The following is an 18014-nucleotide window of genomic DNA, read 5'->3' as shown; positions in this document are numbered from 1 at the left end:
TTAATTATTTGACTGAGGCAACTCTAAGTGGGAGCCCATATTCTGTCATTTTGTTCTCCCTTCTGGGTTTTACCAATTCTCCCTGGAAGATTAGAGAGGGTTTCATGAGTCACAAAGAGGTCAGAAGATTATCTTTTTATATTTTTAAGAGTTAGTTCTTACAAAAAATGTTCAACTTCACGCTTAAAAATAAAAAGTGCAATTAAGATGATGCAAATGTTTGCCATTAAAGCTGGGAGAATTATAAAACATGCCCGATGCTATCAAGGCTATGGAGAAACAGGGGCTGTCATATGCCTGAAGTTGGGAATATAAACTGGCAACATACTTCTGGACAGGAAATTTAGCAATAAATATAAAAAGCTTTTAATAGTCATACTCTTTTGCCCAGTAATTTCACTTTTGGAAATTTATACTGAAGAAATAATAAATAATACATAAGAAGCTTATATACAATGTATATTTTAAAAGTTAACAATGAGAAATAACTATATGTTCAAAATCAGGAATTATTAATTATAGCACATTCCTAGAATGGAATAATATATAGCTATTAAAATGATGTTTACTAAAATTAGAAATAATATGAAAATATTCGTAATGTTTATTAGAAATAGGGTATTAAATTATATATAGTAAACCTTCACATATTTATAAAATTACGTGGAAAAGATTTACATTTTTGAAAAAAATGAATAAAAATCCTCAAGACAATGTTAAATTAAAAAAAAGCAGGATAAAAATTGCATATAAAATTATCCTAATACTGTAAAAGATTTACATATATAATGTATTCATTTGAAAAAGATAAAAGAGATACACATAAATATTAACAATAGTTATTTCTCGGTGATAAGATTAAAGGTGATTTTTGTGTTTTAAAAATATTTTTCTATTAAAAACATGTATAATTCTTTTATAATTAGAAAAAAGCCTTAACTACGTGATTCAATGCAAATATACTGAAATGCTTATAGAGGTTGTCTTGAGGTTGTGAAATTATGTGTTTTTCCTTCTCTTCCTATTTTGCTATATTTTCCAAAATGAACTTGTATTATTTAGATCTCCTGAAAATACAAACAAAAAGTAAACAAGATGCATTCCTCATACTATCCATACCAAAGAGGAGGTCAAAGATTATAAAAACTACTCTTTTAATTGAAGGAAGTAAAAACTGCTCATGACATAGTTTGATTTCTGTTGTACCAGTTGCAAGTGGATTTTATAAACTTGGAATTAGCTGATAAAACTGCTACCCACATTATATTATTTTGGATATGGGATGGATAACTTATGTATTCTGTCTGAAAAAAGAAAGTAGAGCCTCAAATTAAGGCTACTATCCTGTATCAATCCAAACCCTCTATAGCAGGGAGCATAGTAAAGAGGTTAAGAACTTAGGATCTAAAGACTCGGGATAGAGTCCTGGCTTTGTCTTTTATTAGCTTGGGTGAGCTTAGACAAGTTACTTCACTAAATCTTGGTTTTTTTCATCTGTAGATTGAAGATAATAAGGTATCTAATTCACAAATTGTTTTAATGATTAAATTTGATAGTGTTGTTCACGTAGAGCCTTTAGCATAATATCTAGCCTATAACAAATATCAAATAGAAATTTAAAATTATAATAATAAACAATAATCATAAGTATTAATATCGTTTGAGCCTGGAGAATTTCCTAGTTTAGGTAGGAATATAATTTTAAGTATGCTCCAAATCCCTAGTGTGAATAAATGGTAAGGCAAAGGTCAAAATCACTTGAAGTACCTTTAACTGTGGGGTTTTCTTTGTGTAAATTTGGAAAGTAAGATTGGAATTCCACCAGTGTTCTATCATTGGGCCACCAAACTGTACCGGAAACACAAATCTCTGCTGGAATTTCACCACTGTAAGGAGAACCAGACACATAAGCACATGTCACACCACCCAACTAGAGCTATCTCATCAATCCATGCCTTGATACCACCCACCTTCCTTTCAAATCTAACTAAGATCTCTTTCAGGAATCCAGTCAGTGTAATTTCACAAAAGTGTTAGGGTTATTAGGACTGAAGGAACAGAGACAAAGAGAAAATCCTGGGTACAGCACAGAGAAGATAAGCAGGGCTATGTTGCTCTGCTTTGCTATGAGAAATGAATGTCAAGCATAGGAGCACAGGATGTGTAAAGAGACATACCATACACTTCACTGGGTGTAAGGTATGACCAGTGTTTTAAAAGACAAGTTGATAGGTAATGTAATGAAAGAAGGGGGCTGGCTGGATGTGGGACAATGAGGGATAAATGAAGAGAAGAACTGAATCAAAAACTGTAATAATGAAAATGAGTTTATTTTCTGGCTGAAGACTAGGGGACTTCTCCTGTCACACTTGTACAAGGTTCTAAGTACTGATCTTAGTTTGCAGTGTTAGGCAGAACGGAGTCTGTCTTTTCATAGATGGAAAGGAAGGGGTGTCTGCTGTAATAGCAAGTGTAAATGGGATAAAGTGATGGTAGTATCTGAGTCTGTGCTCACTGCTATGCGGATTTAACAGGTTTAAAAAAAAAAAAGGAATTTGGGGCTAGAATCATTTGATATGAATAAGTTCTGTTACTTACTAATGAACCACTTCAGCCACAATTTATCACCTGTAAAATGATCTTCCAGTCCATTCACTTCTAGACCCTTAAAATGGATCTGAAGAACCCACGCAAAAAGGCCCATTTACAGAGAATCCACTATCTCTGATATTCATTCAAACTGCCCATTTGACCTACTGATCTCTATCCTTGCCATCTTACTTCTTGACTCTTTTTATTTCTTTTGGTACTCATGGACAGGATCTGGGTCTTGCTATCTGGATCCATCCACAGGAGCTGTGAACAAAAGGTCTGGGCCCAGCAAGCGCACACCCACTAGACCAGTTTACCTGCTTATCCCACCACGGAAAGAAAAGTAAGACAACACCTACACCTCAGTGGTGTGCTGAGAGGATCAACTGAGGTAACAGATAAAAAAGCACTTTAAAACACTATAAAATCTTTTATGTACAAACAGAACTGTATTTCAACCTGGTGCTACTCAGATTTCTCCTTACTACTTAAGTATGTTTTGGTACTATATTATTGTATTTGTCATATAATTCTCTGTTTCTTAAGCTTATTTTTTTTTAAAGTAAGTTAAGGCAATAATGGAAGAAGAAATTCATGTAAATAAATTGCTAACAATATGCCAAAGAAGACTTTTTTAAAGTGTTGGAAGGGATCCTGAAAATAACTTGTCCATTCCATATTATTGTTAAGAGAGGCCCAGAGATGAAAAGTCATTGTGTCTAGGGTCACACAATTAACTGTGTGGTATAACCAGAACTAGAACTCTTCCAATTCCTGGCTTGATGCTTATTCCACATGTCCCATACTATCTTTCTCAGAAGGACAAAGGGAGAACTCAATCGCTGTGGCCAATAATAATAATAATGCATGAGAAGCAATATAGATTAAGAGCACACGATTTGGAATCAAAAAGGTTCTAGTTCAAATTCTAGTTCTACCATAAACCAGTTGTGTTATCTTAGACAAGTTACTTAACTGATTTATGCCTCAGCTTCCTCTTTCTTCATCTGTGTGTGTGTGTGTGTATGTGTTTTAAAGGATTACATGATTAATATATATAAAACACTGAGTAGAGTTCTTGACACATAATTTAGTGCCCAATAAATGTGAGCTAGTATTAGTTACATACGACTTTAGAGTTTAATGCTTTTACATTCATTATCCCATTTGACTGTCCATTAAGCCCCTGTGTAATACAGGCAGTCCTTGCTTTGTAGATACTATGTTAACTGAAACTCGTGCATATCAGAACTGTGTCCTTGCTGTACCTCAATTTTACAGATGGGGAATCTGAGGCTCAGAGAAGTTTTAAGGAACTCATAAATGTCCTGTAGGTAGAAGGAGGTAGAGGGGGAAGACCTGAGAAAAGAATCCAACATTTCCATTGTAAAGCAATTATACTCCAATAAAGATGTTAAAAAAACAAAAGAATCCAACATTTTTCTTTGCATTGGGGTTTGATAAAAACAGTTTAATTGCATTAAAGCTCCTCAAACACATTGACTTCAGCCAGCAGAATGAAGTATACATTCTCGAATGCTTTTAACAAACCTCCAGAGCACCTTCTGTTGCTATCGATAATTTAAGCATACAGAAAATAAACATATGAAAAATTTTAAATGCCCTAATTCTTCCTTACGGTGATGGGGAAAGTGAAACAATGTACTCTAGTAAAAGAGTATATTAAATTACTTTAGGTGCTGTTTTTAAGGGTAAATAAGTATTTATTTTAAACGCTTGTGCTGGATATACTCACATCAAATGAGAAATGATACATGTGCAAGGTTATTCACTGAAGCACTGTCTTTAATAGAGAAATATTGAAAACAACTTAAATATTAAAAGTTGAAAATATTACAGCAAGTCCAAAAAGCCAGTCACAAATATCACATATTATATAATTCCATTTATATGAAATGTCCAGGACGGGAAAATTGAGAGAGACAGAAAGTAGATTAGGAGTTGCTTAGTGAAAGGGGGCAAAGAGAGAATTGAGGAAAGAATGCTAATAAGTACGGGATTTCTTTCAGGGGGGATGAAAATGTTCTAAAATTAGATTGTGGTGATGGTTATACAACCTATAAATATATTAAAAATCATTGAGTTGTATACTTCAAATGGGTGAATTGTATGGTATGTGAATTATACCTTGATAAAGCTATTTTTAAAAAGGGAAGAAAAGAAAAACGTCAATAGTTGAAAGAACATGATCTAAGCATCAGGAGTTCTGAGTTACAGTTTCAGCTATGTCACTGCCTTTCTGCCTTGCATCAGAATAGTCATAGGACCTCTGGGCCAGTTTCCTCACTTGTAAAGTAAAGGAATTAGATTCACTTCAAAATTCTTTCTGCCTCTAAGATTCTACGATAATACAGGAGTATATGAATAATTAGGGATTCAAAAATTCTTCCAAAGCCAAAATATCTAAGGAGCAGAAATCAAGTTCTCTCTTACTTCCATCTGTAATTTTACTGGATGCGAGTCGAACCACCTCAGTGATCAAAGCTGTCTTTGTCAATCCATTTTTGGAAAAGCCCACAGGAAAGTGATATTCCACAAAGAAGGTGCTAAAAAATCAAAACAAGAAAAGTAATTAAAAAACAAACCAAATAATAAACCTATTTTCTCTCTGATAAATCCTACATATCTTTCAAGGTCCTATTTTTAGAACCTCAGGTCCTCAGAGGACCGACCTGCTCTTTTCAAAGCCTTCACCAGTTTTGCGTTCCCACAGCACTTTTCATATAGAACATCTCTTTTGGCCCCTAAAGCCCTATCATATTGGGTTGGCCAAAGAGTTCCTTCAGGCTTTTTCTGTAACATCTTACAAAAACCCGAACGAACTTTTTGGCCAACCAACAGATAGCCATTTAAATGTTTCTCTCTCCTGCTGACTGTAAGGCATGGAAGAATGGAGCCTCAGTCTTAATTTTCTTTATTCTCGTACTTTTAACGCTTGGGACCTAGTGGGGGATTCACTACATTTTTGTTGATTGAATAAAGCATATGAAAGCACTTTACAAATCATAAAGTACTACGTAATTATTTATTATTACTACCAGACACACTTTCCAGAAATGTCAAATTTAGTTTTCCCATGTTAGAGACATACCGCTTTTTTGTTGTCAGCTTAGGTGGTCTCCCAGGAAAGCTTTTTTTGCCAGGCGTCTCCTGAGGACTATCTGGAGGAACTCCCATTGTTTCAATGATGATTCTGACTGAATGTGTTCTGCCCAGAAGGGCCAGTCTATCCACACTTAGGGTCATCACTTGGGCATCTTCTGGAGTTTCTGATAGCATCTGTTGTTCAATCAAGTTTCTGAAAGGAGTTCATATAGACAGTGAGGAAGATCGTCAGAAGCCAAATATGAAACGATCTAGTTGGTACAGGCAAGAGGAGGAAGGAGGAAAGGCAGCAGGCATCTTATTTCACAAGTTATCAAGGATTGGGAAATGGCTTTAATCATAATTCTGGTCCTAATCTACATGAAAGAAATCTCAAAAAATGTAAAAACAGAGACTTCCCTGGTGGTCCAGTGGTTAAGACTCCACGCTCCCAATGCAGGGGGCCCGCATTTGATCCCTGGTCAGGGAACTAGATCCTGCATGCCGCAACTAAAGATCCCACAGCAAAGATCCCACATGCGGCAACAAAGATCCCGTGTGCCACAACTAAGACCCATGCAGCCAAAAAAAAAAAAGTAAAGGGCTTCCCTGGTGGCGCAGTGGTTGAGAATCTGCCGCTAATGCAGGGGACACGGGTTCGAGCCCTGGTCTGGGAAGATCCCACATGCCGCGGAGCAGCTGGGCCCGTGAGCCACAATTACTGAGCCTGCGCGTCTGGAGCCTGTGCCCCGCAACAAGAGAGGCTGCGATAGTGAGAGGCCCGCGCACCGCGATGAAGAGTGGCCCCCGCTTGCCACAACTAAAGAAAGCCCTCGCACAGAAACTAAGACCCAACACAGCCATAAATAAATAAATAAATAAAATTAAAAAAAAAAAAAAAAAAGACTGCTCCGAGTGCAGGGGGTGTGGGTTCAATCCCTGGTTGCTGCACGGTGCAGCCAAAAAAAAAAAAAGTAAAAACATTCTTGTAATCCAAAGGCTTATTATCTCCACACAAGTACAGAAACTGATATAACAGAATTAGGTTTTCAACAAGGGATACAGACTTTACTTCAGTTATTCACTACTTTAATATAACTACTATCATCACTTTTGTGTATTCCTTTTCATTTGCTTTCTTTATGCATATTTTCTACATTAAGTGTAACAGAGCATACATACAACTTAGAATTCTGCTTTCTCCCTTAACTATTTTATCACATCCATCTTTTCATGTTACTGCATGTTTAAGGACTGCAATACTTAATGAGTTACTGTAACTCAACCAGTCTGACAGTGTTGGCAAACACAGGTGATTTCACTTGAAGAGATCTTGTGAAAATAATCTTCCTTTGCTTTTGACTCTAAACAAGCATTCATAAAGAGGCTCACCTATTTTTCTTGCCCACCGCCTTCTTCTTCAACTTATGATCATTTGACTCTAGAACCTTAGAAGATCTGGCAAGAGCTTTTGACTGGCTCATTTTTTTAGAAGGGACAACATCATCATCTCCACTGAAGACATCACTGACACTGGTATCAGATTTCTATGGGGGGAAGAAACAAAAAGAGAGGCACTAAAAGATAACTGCTTTGGGGATAGTGGTAATGAAAACATTTCTCTAAAAGCAGTAATCAAAAGAGATAACTGACACCAGGGAGAAAATCCTGTTTCTCCTGGCTATACAAAAATAATATGAAGTTCACAAAAATAACCTACAAGTTCAGTTCAAAGAAAATAAATGAAAATAGATTCTTCTTTCGAATTCTCAATAATAATAACAACCACTATTTACTGACTGCCTTCTATGTATCTGGTACTATGTTAAATGCTGCATGTGTATTTCTAATACTTAGTACATTCCTGTAAGGTCTCCCCATCTCAATTTTTACAAGTGAGAAAATGAAAGCTGAGAGAAGTTAGATAGCTTTGTTTACGATTCACAGCTGTAAATGGTAAAGGCAGATCTTGATCTCCATGAGTTCCAAAGCCTGTATTTCTACCACAGTTTGAGGGAAAATGATGGCACAATATCACCTAACTATATGGGTGCAAAGATTCTACTTTTTTTCAGCACTCTATACTCCTAATGACTCATTCTGCTTTTAATCTTGCTAAGATGAACTGTTTATTATACGTCACAAATTTTCGTAATGGCAGAACTGGTGGGTTAGCCCCCTGTAATTTTATCGTGAGAAAAGGCAGCTGGAACTGACTAATCAGCTCTAACACAAACGCAAAATAAGAAGACAGCGTTACAGTTATTTGGCTCCAATTTTAAAAAAATCTTGCTGTTATAAATGCAGGAGACCAATCCAAAGTAGTTTTAAGCTTATCACCTCCAACTCCCTTTTTTCAGCATCTCAGGGTGTATAACGTATTGACCTGTCATAAGGGTAACAAATTAATAGTTAAATAGGCATGATCAGAATGTCCTTCTAGGAGGCAATGTAACTTTTCCAAGGTGAAATTACAAAGCTTTTTGCTCTTAATTTTTTCTTTGTTAAGTGGCAGCTTCTAAAAATGGTTTTGACAAGGTGATCAAAAGCTAGATGGGTCCATAGCCTGAAGAAAATTAGAGTAAATATAAACCAGGTTGTTCAAAAGCTCATAATTTCAGGAAACAAAACCACAAGGTAATGCTGAATTTCTAAGCTGTGGATGTTATTCAATATTAAGAACATTAAACACTGACCCCAGGGAAGGACATGAGCATTCTAACTCCCTGGTCTTCCCAGTGCCTCAAGGCCAATTGGTTCACTCCTTCTTCCAGTAAACAAACATTTTCTAAAATTATTTTGTTCAGATAGCATGGGGGATTACTTAGTACCATTCACACATTCATTCGTTTATTCATTAAGAATTCACTGAGTACTCAAATTCTATCAGGCTTTGTTTTACAGGTAATAAGAAGATAATGAAGACATGTTTTTGTTCATGAGGAACTGTATCATACAACATAAGGGCTCTAAGAGAGGTATGTGCAGGATATTGTGGACATTCAGGCAACAAACTCTGCTTAGAGGAGTCTGGGATGGTTTCTTCATAGAGGTGATGAGTTGATTTTTAAAGAATGAAGAGAAGTTTACCAGATGTATAAGGGCATTTCAACATTTAAAGTAGAAGGATCAGTATGAGCAAGAGATATGGGGATGGAAAAAGCTAGACTGTGGAGTGGTGAGACAATCAGTATGACTGGAGTCTCCAGTGGTTACAGGGCAAAAGTGGGAGATGATGTTAGGGAGGTTGTCAAGATCAGATTCTAATGCTATGCTCAAGACTTAGGAGATGGTGTGTTCTAGTGGGAACAACATGCGCTTTTTGCCAGACAGACTAGGGTAAGAATTCTAGTTCTGCCTAATTACTAGTAATTAATGTCTCTAAGCTTTTATTTCATGATATATAAAGGAGATAACACTATCTCATGGGGCTAGTAAAAGAATTAAATGAAATAATGAACTTAAAACATTTGGCACAGTACTTAATAAATAACAGGTAACGTAAATTCCCTGGCACACAGAAAATGTGTACTAAATGTAAGTTCCCTTTCTCTTTTCTCCTACAGGTAACATAGTTTCAGTGATGACTTTTAAGGTAGAAAGTCATGAAATCCTAACAATTCACAGTATCTTTTAAGTCCATCTCCTCCTTTCCAATCCCACTGCTGCCACTCTCATTCTGGCATGCTCTCTCTCTCTCTCTCTCTGTCTCACACCTCCAATAACACAATGGCTTCCTTTCTGCTCCCATTATTCTCCCCTCAGTTGACCTCCTACATCATTGCCAGATTAACATTCCTAGAACACTATTTCAGTCATGTCATTTCTTCCTCACTCGACATTCAAACGCTGTTACAGACTGCTTGCAATGCGCTAGCCTGCCTCGTCAATGTCTCTTCCACACAAATTCTTACCCAGTCAAATTAGATGCCTTGTAGTACACAAACTGCTTCTCTAAGTAGGTCATTCTTTCTATTCCTATTTCATATCGTTTATCTCTCTGAACACTACTTTTCAAGTCTCAGTTAAAATCCCTTATCCCTCATGATGCTCCTTCCTGACAATCTCATGTAAAAGTCCTCCCTGCTTCTTCTGCACCCTGGTCGCCCTCATTGCTTTTCCACTGAGCTAGTTATAAACTACATTGTATTTCAGGTATCTTTGCTGACCTGGAGAAAAAGAAAATAGGGAATATGACAGCAATCTTCACAAATATGATTATTTGTGGAACAGTGAATGAACTCATTTTGTATACACTCTAGAAGATGTTAAACCAATGAATAGAACATACAGCTTGACATAAGAAAGAACTTTGAAAATGCTAAAACTGCTTGAAAAGAGAATGTTCTGTCTTAAGGGTCAGTAGAGGTATTTGTCCGCCATGAGTAGAGGTGTTTCTGGAACCCCTGTATCAGAAAAGATACCAGTCAACAGTGGTTCTGAGAGTATACCTACATTAGCTCTTCCTTGAAAGAGCTCTTAGGAAGTCATATAATATATTAAGATTATAGGCTTTGGACTCAGGTAAACTTGAATTTGAATCCTGGCTCTAACACTTACTTGTTATGATGTGTCCTTGGACAAAATAATTAATCTTAGTAGGCTTATCTCCTCATCTGTAAAATGAGGATAATACTCTCCTCTTCAGATTGTGATTATAATTAAATAAGGTATGTAAAATGGATAGCTTTCTGTCTGGCAAGTGGTAACATGCCTACACCCACTAATATTATTAATACTCTTGTTCTCCAATTGCTAAAGTTTCAGATTCAGTGACTTACAGGTGCTGTGTAAAACAAGTTCTCCAGGAGACTCTGGTCATACTGAGGGTCATTGGGCTCACTGCTGCAATACACATCACTCCCAGGAGATGGGGAATCTGGAGGAGAGCCTAGCCCGTCCCAGTAACGACCTTGGGATAATTCAGCACTGCAGAGATAAGAAAAACAAAGCAGGACTTTAAGTTTCAGCTGAGCTGTTCTTTTTTTATTAAACGTTCTGAAGTTCTAAACATGGAAGAAAATATGTTAAACAGAAGACTTACATTAAACAGAAGATTATCTGATAAATAGTTTCATACTATATTCCCCCTCCTCTGGGGTGTCAACAGCTAGCATTCAAAAAATACACTACTGACAGAGATTGTGATCGCATTCATTTATTTAACAAACATTTTACTGGGTAACTATTATGTGCCAGGCATGGTGTTAGGTCCTGAATGCTACAGAGATGGCTAACCTAACTTGTTCTACTCTTGTGCTGCTTATGGTCTAGTAGGGAGGAAAAAAGACAAAGAATTAACTATAATTCAATGAGTTAAATGTTATATACTGTTTTTGTGAAGAATGGCTAATTCATAAATATGCCTTCTTCTATTAAGCAAAAATATGTGTATTTAGGTTAATTATGGCAAGATTTGTTCTATGTGGGATAGAGAAATAAGTAAAACAGATACTCTACTTATAAAGAGTTTGTAAACTAATAAACATAAGCATACAAATATGTGTATATTTCATTCATTTTTGTTTCTCCTATAGTAACTAGCACTTAATGAACATCTGTAAATGAACTTACTGATTCTTAATGAACATGTTATTAACAATAAAAACAATATTTATTAAGTACTTAATATGTGCCAAACACTGTGCTAAGCATTTCAATTATTCTTTCAACTTTGCTTCCCTTTCAAGCTAGCTACTATACTTTTTTTCCCTTCTGTAGTTTCCCAATAATACGTGATCACTACCTTCAAATTAGATCGTGTTCCTATAATTCTTGGAACAAAGAAATGCTCAACAAATAGATGCTCAATAAATGTTCCTTTCTTCACCTTTCCTTAATCTATAGCAGAGTTTCTCAACCTTAGCACTACTGACATGTTGGGTCAGATAATTCATTGTCACTGGGAGCTACTCTGTGCATTTTGGATCCCTGGACCCTACTCATCAGAAGCCAGTAGCACTCCTCCAGGTGTGACAACCCAAAGTATCTCCAGACATTACCAAATGTCTCATGGGGTAGGGGTAGGGGAGAACTGCCCTCCAGTTGAGAACCACTGATCTATAGTAATCTCTCTCTCAAAGGTCAAGAACAACTTCCTAACTGCCAAAATCCAACTAACAACTTCCCAATCCACACAGCTTCTCTGCAGCTTGTGAGCACTGCTCCTTTTTGAAGCTCTACTTCTTGGTATTCTACACAATTCTCATTTGCCACTTATGGTTCCCCTTCCCAGCGCCCTCCCCAGCACACCCCCCTCCACCAGTTGCTTTTCTCCCCTCTTTGCACACCCTTAAATTTATGAATTCTGTTCAGTATATAGTCCTCTACCTTCCCCCCACCCCAAATTAACATTTCTTTGAATTTATTCTTCTGTCTTTGACACAGAAAAAGGTATGCCATTTCCCTCCATGCAATATTTAGGACATACTTATAACCAGAAACGGGGAGAGGTCAGAGATATTTTGCACAGGCCAGAGGCCTGGGGTTCCTGTTGGGAGGGCAGGAGATATAACAGTAAAAGAAAAAGGGGGGGGGGGTTGGAATTTGCCTGTATTCTTTGGCTACAAGACAAGTCCATTCTCAGAACTTCCTTCTTTTTCTTTTTAATCATGTTTTAATCAAAGAACACATGTACCTATTTTATATTTTTATTTTAAAAAAAATTTATTTATTTTGGCTACGCCAGGTCTTAGTCTGCAGCATGCGGGCTTCTTTGTTGCGGCATACACACGGGATCTAGTTCCCTGACCAGGGATTGAACCCGGGCCCCCTGCATTGGGAGCCCCGAGTCTTACCCACTGGACCACCAGGAAGTCCCTACACGTACCTATTTTAAAAGTCAAATAGGACTACCAAGACATAATGAAAATCAGTAGCTGCCTGCCTCCTTAGAATCACTTTCAACTCCTTAAGATGTTTCTTCTGGTATTTACCTTCATATTTCTAAGTAACACATGTGTACTGCTATTTTCTGATTTTTCACTTTTCTAAATGATTTATGGACTTTCTAGTATGAAAAATGAAAGATCCACTCTCTTATACCATTATTCTTGGAAACGGATATCCCTTTCCCCCATCTTCTCAATTTATATTACAATTTTTTGTTGTTAATCTTCAGGGTTAACATCATATCAGAGCCAAGTATAATTTACTATACTTTCTTTACAACTTCTAGTTTTCCTTGTTTTAATAACTGTCTTAATTTTCATTTACTTAGTTTTCTACGTGCCTATTACTATTTCATTATTGAACTCTCCAAGAGAATGGACAGATTTCCTCTCATTCTGCTCAAACACAGGAGAAATGTGTTTCCACCTACCCTTTCCCCTCCTTGGAAATATCCCTACTGAAGCCCTGTCCTGCTTCCATAAGAAGTGTTTGCTCTCTAAATATGACACAGGCCATAAAGCTCCTTTTCTCTTTCTTCTCTGTTACATCCCCTACTTCTTGGACTCCATGCCTTGCTCTTTATTCCTATATTCTCTCTGTTGTAGAGAATACCCTATGGTTCCCTGAGAACTAGTGCAAGAGAGGCAATCTTTCGAGTCCCTGCATGTATGAAGATATTTTTACTCTACCCTCACACGTGATTGATTGGAAACGGAATTTGAGGTCAACAATTAAGAATTTTCAGAATCCTGGGGCCTTCCTCGTGGTCCAGTGGGTAAGACTCCATGCTCCCAGTGCAGGGGGCCCAGGTTCAATCCCTGGTTGGGGAACTAGATCCCACATGCATGCCGCAACTAAGAGTTCGCATGCCACAACTAAGAAGTCCACATGCTGCAACTAAACATTCTGCAACGAAGATCCCGCATGCCGCAACAAAGATCCCACGTGCCTCAACTAAGACCTGGCGCAGCCTAAACAAACAAACAAAAATAAATAAATAAGTAAATATTAAAAAAAAAAAAAGAATTTTCAGAATCCTGAAAGCAATTTTCCACTGTCTTCCATGGAGCTGGTAGAAAAGTCTTTTTTTATTTCCGGCTTTATTGAGGTATAATTGACAAATAAAATTGTAACATATTAAAAGTGTACAATTGATGACTTGATATACATTGTGAAAGAATTCCTCTCATTGAGTTAATTAATGCATCTATCACCTCACATATTTCCTTTCCCCTTCTTTCTTCCTTCCTTCTTTCCTTCCCTTTTTATTTTCTTGTGAGAACATTTAAGTTCTACTCTCTCAGTAAATTTCAGTTATGCAATACAGTGTTATCAACTATAGTCACATTATAACTAGATCCTCAGACCTTATTATTCTTATAACTGAAAATTTGTACCACTTTACCAACCCTTCCCTATTTTCTCCAACCCCCAGAAACCACTTTTTGACAATGTTTCAATAAATTTGACTTTATTTTTGATTCCACATATAAGTGATACCATGTAGTATTTCTCTGTCTGGCTTATTTCGCTTAGCATAATGCTCTCCTGGTTCATCCATGTTGTCACAAATGACAGGATTTCCTTCTTTTTTTAAGGCTGAATAATATTCATTCCATATTTTCTTGATCCATTCATCCACTGATAGACACTTAGGTTGTTTCCATACCTTGACTATTATGTATAATGCTGCAATGAACATGGGAGTACAAATATCTCATCAAGATAATGATTTCAAGCAACCTAAATGTCCATCAACAGAGGAATGGATAAAGATGTTGTACATATATACAATGGAATATTACTCAGCCATAAAAAGGAATGAATAATGCCATCTGCAGTGACATGGGGGAACCTAGAGATTGTCATATAGAGTGAAGTAAGTCAGAAAGAGAAATCAAACATCGTATAATATTGCTTATATGTGGAATCTAGAAAAACGGTTCAGATGAACTTATTTGCAAATCAGAAACAGAGTTACAGAATAGAGAATAAACTTATGGTTACCAAGGGCGGATGGGGGGTGGGATGAATTGGGAGACTGGATTGACATACATACACTGCTATATATAAAACAGATAATTAATGAGAACCTACTGTATAGCACAGGGAGCTCTACTCAATGCTCTGTGGTGACCTAAATGAGAAGGAAATCTATACAACAGTGGATATAGGTATATATATAACTGACTCACTTTCCTGTACAGCAGAAACTAACACAACATTGTAAAGCAACTATACTCCAACAAAAAAAAAATAGATAAACAACAAGGACCTACTGTATAGCACAGGGAACTCTACTCGATACTCTGTAATAACCTATATGGGAAAAGAATCTGAAACAGAATAGATATATGTATATGTATAACAAAACCACTTTGCTGTACACCTGAAATACAACATTGTAAATCAACTATACTCCAATATAAAATAAATGTTTTTTTAAATTTCAAAAAAAAACCAGACAATGATTTCATTTCCTTTGTATATACAACCAGAATTGGGATTGCTGGGTCATATGGCAGTTCTATTCTTAATTTCTGGAGGAACCTCCATACTGTTTTCCATAGTGACTATACCAGTTTACATTCCCACTGACAGTGTACAGGGTTTTCTTTTTCTCCAAATTCTCACCAGCATTTGTTATCTCTTTTCTTTTTGTAACAGACATCTAAATAGGTGTGAAGTGATATCTCATTATGGTTTTGATGTGCAGTTCCCTGATGATTAATGATGTTGAGCACATTTTCTTGTACCTCTTGGCCATTTCTATGTCTTCTTTGGAAAAAAGGTCTATTTAGGTCCTTTGCCCAATTTTTAATTGGGCTATTTGTTTGTTTGTTGTTTTTTTTTACCATAGAGTTGTATAAGTTCCTTGTATATTTTGGATATCAACCCCATATCAGATACGTGGTTTGCAAATATTTTCTGCCTTTGCATTTTGTTGATGGTTTACTTTCCTGTGTTTTAGTTTCATGTGGTCCCGCTTACTTATTTTTGCTTTTGCTCCCTTTGATTTTGGTGTCAAGTCCAAAAAATTATTGACAAGACCAATGTCAAGGAGCTTACCCCCACTATATTTTCGTTCAGGAGTTTTATGGTTTCAAGTCTATGCTCAAGTCTTCAATCCATTTTGAGTTGATTTCTGTGTACAGTGTAAAACAGTGTCCAGTTTCATTCTTTTTTTTTTTTTTTGGATTTATTTTTTAAATTTATTTTTTTATTCAAACAGAAAGTCACAAAAATTATAATCATCCTCATCAGTTCACTCAGTCCCATGTAATTAAATTTTTTTTATCTTGATCTTTTGTTAGCACTTTTATGAATTCATCAGTTTTCCATTAGAGTTCTGAAAATGCTTATTCATTCAGTTCAGCAGTATAGTCAGTTACCAGAAACCCGTGCTTGTCACAATCTTTTCCATGAATTCCTTGAAGATGAAACCCTTTTATAGGAACATTTTTGCAAAAGCATGAGAGTACACCCAGAACTGTCTGTAAATGACAAGACTTAAAAATGACCACGGTTAAAGATTTGATGAAGTTCATAATAATGCAACTGACAAGGAAATTTAGTTATTTCTAAGATAAACATTTTAAAATAATAACTAGAATTATGACTTATAACACTATACCAGAACATATAAGATTTTTAGGAATTTCATGTAATGTCTGAAACATTTATATTAACATATTTCCACACAAATAACCCAAAGAAAGTTTAGTATTAGTCGTTTTTTTGTTTTTTGGTTTTTTAAATTTTATTTTATTTACTTTTTTATACAGCAGGTTCTTATTAGTCATCAATTTTATACACATCAGTGTACACATGTCAATCCCAATCGCCCAATTCATCACACCACCATCCTCAACCCCCCGTGGCTGTCTCCCCTTGGTGTCCATACGTTTGTTCTCTACATCTGTGTCTCAACTTTTGCCCTGCAAACGGGTTCATCTGTACCATTTTTTTAGGTTCCACATACATGCGTTAATATACGATATTTGTTTTACTCTTTCTGACTTAACTTCACTCTGTATGACACTCTCTAGATCCATCCATGTCTCAACAAATGACCCAATTTCGTTCCTTTTTATGGTTGAGTAATATTCCATTGTATATATGTACCACAACTTCTTTATCCATTCGTCTGTCGATGGGCATTTAGGTTACTTCCATGACCTGGCTATTGTAAATAGTGTTGCAATGAACACTGGGGAGCATGTATCTTTTTGAAATATGGTTTTCTCTGGGTATATGCCCAGCAGTGGGATTGCTGGATCATACAGTAATCCTATTTTTAGTTTTTTAAGGAACCTCCATACTGTTCTCCATAGTGGCTGTATCAATTTACATTCCTACCAACAGTGCAAGAGGGTTCCCTTTTCCCCACACCCTCTCCAGCATTTGTTGTTTGTACACTTTCTGATGATGCCCATTCTAACTGGTGTGAGGTGATACCTCATTGTAGTCTTGATTTGCATTTCTGTAATAATTAGCGATGTTGAGCAGCTTTTCATGTGCTTCTTGGCCATCTGTATGTCTTCTTTGGAGAAATGTCTATTTAGGTCTTCTGCCCATTTTTGGATTGGGTTGTTTGTTTTTTTAATACTGAGCTGCATGAGCTGTTTATATATTTTGGAGATTAATCCTTTGTCAGCTGATTCGTTTGCAAATATTTTCTCCCATTCTGAGGGTTGTCTTTTCATCTTGTTTATGGTTTCCTTTGTTGTGCAAAAGCTTTGAAGTTTCATTAGGTCCCATTTGTTTATTTTTTGTTTTTATTTCCATTACTCTAGGAGGTGGATCAAAAAGATCTTGCTGTGATTTATGTCAAAGAGTGTTCTGCCTATGTTTTCCTCCATGAGTTTGATAGTGTCCGGTCTTACATTTAGGTCTTGAATCCATTTTGAGTTTATTTTTGTGTATGGTGGTAGGAAGTGTTCTAATTTCATTCTTTTACATGTAGCTGTCCAGTTTTCCCAGCACCACTTATTGAACAGACTGTCTTTTCTCCACTGTATATCCTTGCCTCCTTTGTCATAGATTAGTTGACCATAGGTGTGTGGGTTTATCTCTGGGCTTTCTATCTTGTTCCATTGTTCTATGTTTCTGTTTTTGTGCCAGTACCATATTGTCTTGCTTACTGTAGCTTTGTAGTATAGTCTGAAGTCAGGGAGTTTGATTCTTCCAGCTCCGTTTTTTTCCCTCAAGACTATTGGCTTTTTGGGGTCTTTTGTGTCTCCATACAAAATTTTAAGATCTTTTGTTCTAGTTCTGTAAAAAATGCCATTGGTAACTTGATAGGGATTGCATTGAATCTGTAGATTGCTTTGGGTAGTATAGTCATTTTCACAATGTTGATTCTTCCAATCCAAGAACATGGTATATCTCTCCACCTGTTGGTATCATCTTTAATTTCTTTCATC

The 18014-nt window shown here is 36.4% G+C and overlaps 1 protein-coding gene across 1 annotated transcript in view; it reads right to left on the bottom strand.

The window, feature by feature from the left end:
• C2CD3 (C2 domain containing 3 centriole elongation regulator) overlaps window positions 1-18014 on the bottom strand; it is a 124908-nt gene that overhangs the window by 72837 nt on the left and 34057 nt on the right. Inside the window, exons 8-12 of the mRNA XM_068556350.1 lie at window positions 10479-10626; window positions 7090-7244; window positions 5705-5911; window positions 5047-5159; window positions 1768-1886 (exon numbers count right to left, since the gene is read on the bottom strand). Of these exons, the coding sequence (XP_068412451.1) occupies window positions 1768-1886; window positions 5047-5159; window positions 5705-5911; window positions 7090-7244; window positions 10479-10626 (742 nt within the window). The remainder of the gene's footprint in view (window positions 1-1767; window positions 1887-5046; window positions 5160-5704; window positions 5912-7089; window positions 7245-10478; window positions 10627-18014) is intronic.

This window comes from Eschrichtius robustus, chromosome 11 (genome assembly GCF_028021215.1).
Source record: "Eschrichtius robustus isolate mEscRob2 chromosome 11, mEscRob2.pri, whole genome shotgun sequence".
Lineage (NCBI taxonomy): Eukaryota > Metazoa > Chordata > Mammalia > Artiodactyla > Eschrichtiidae > Eschrichtius > Eschrichtius robustus.
The sequence above is the reverse complement of the archived record's forward strand: the minus strand, read 5'-3'. Positions and strand labels throughout refer to the sequence as shown.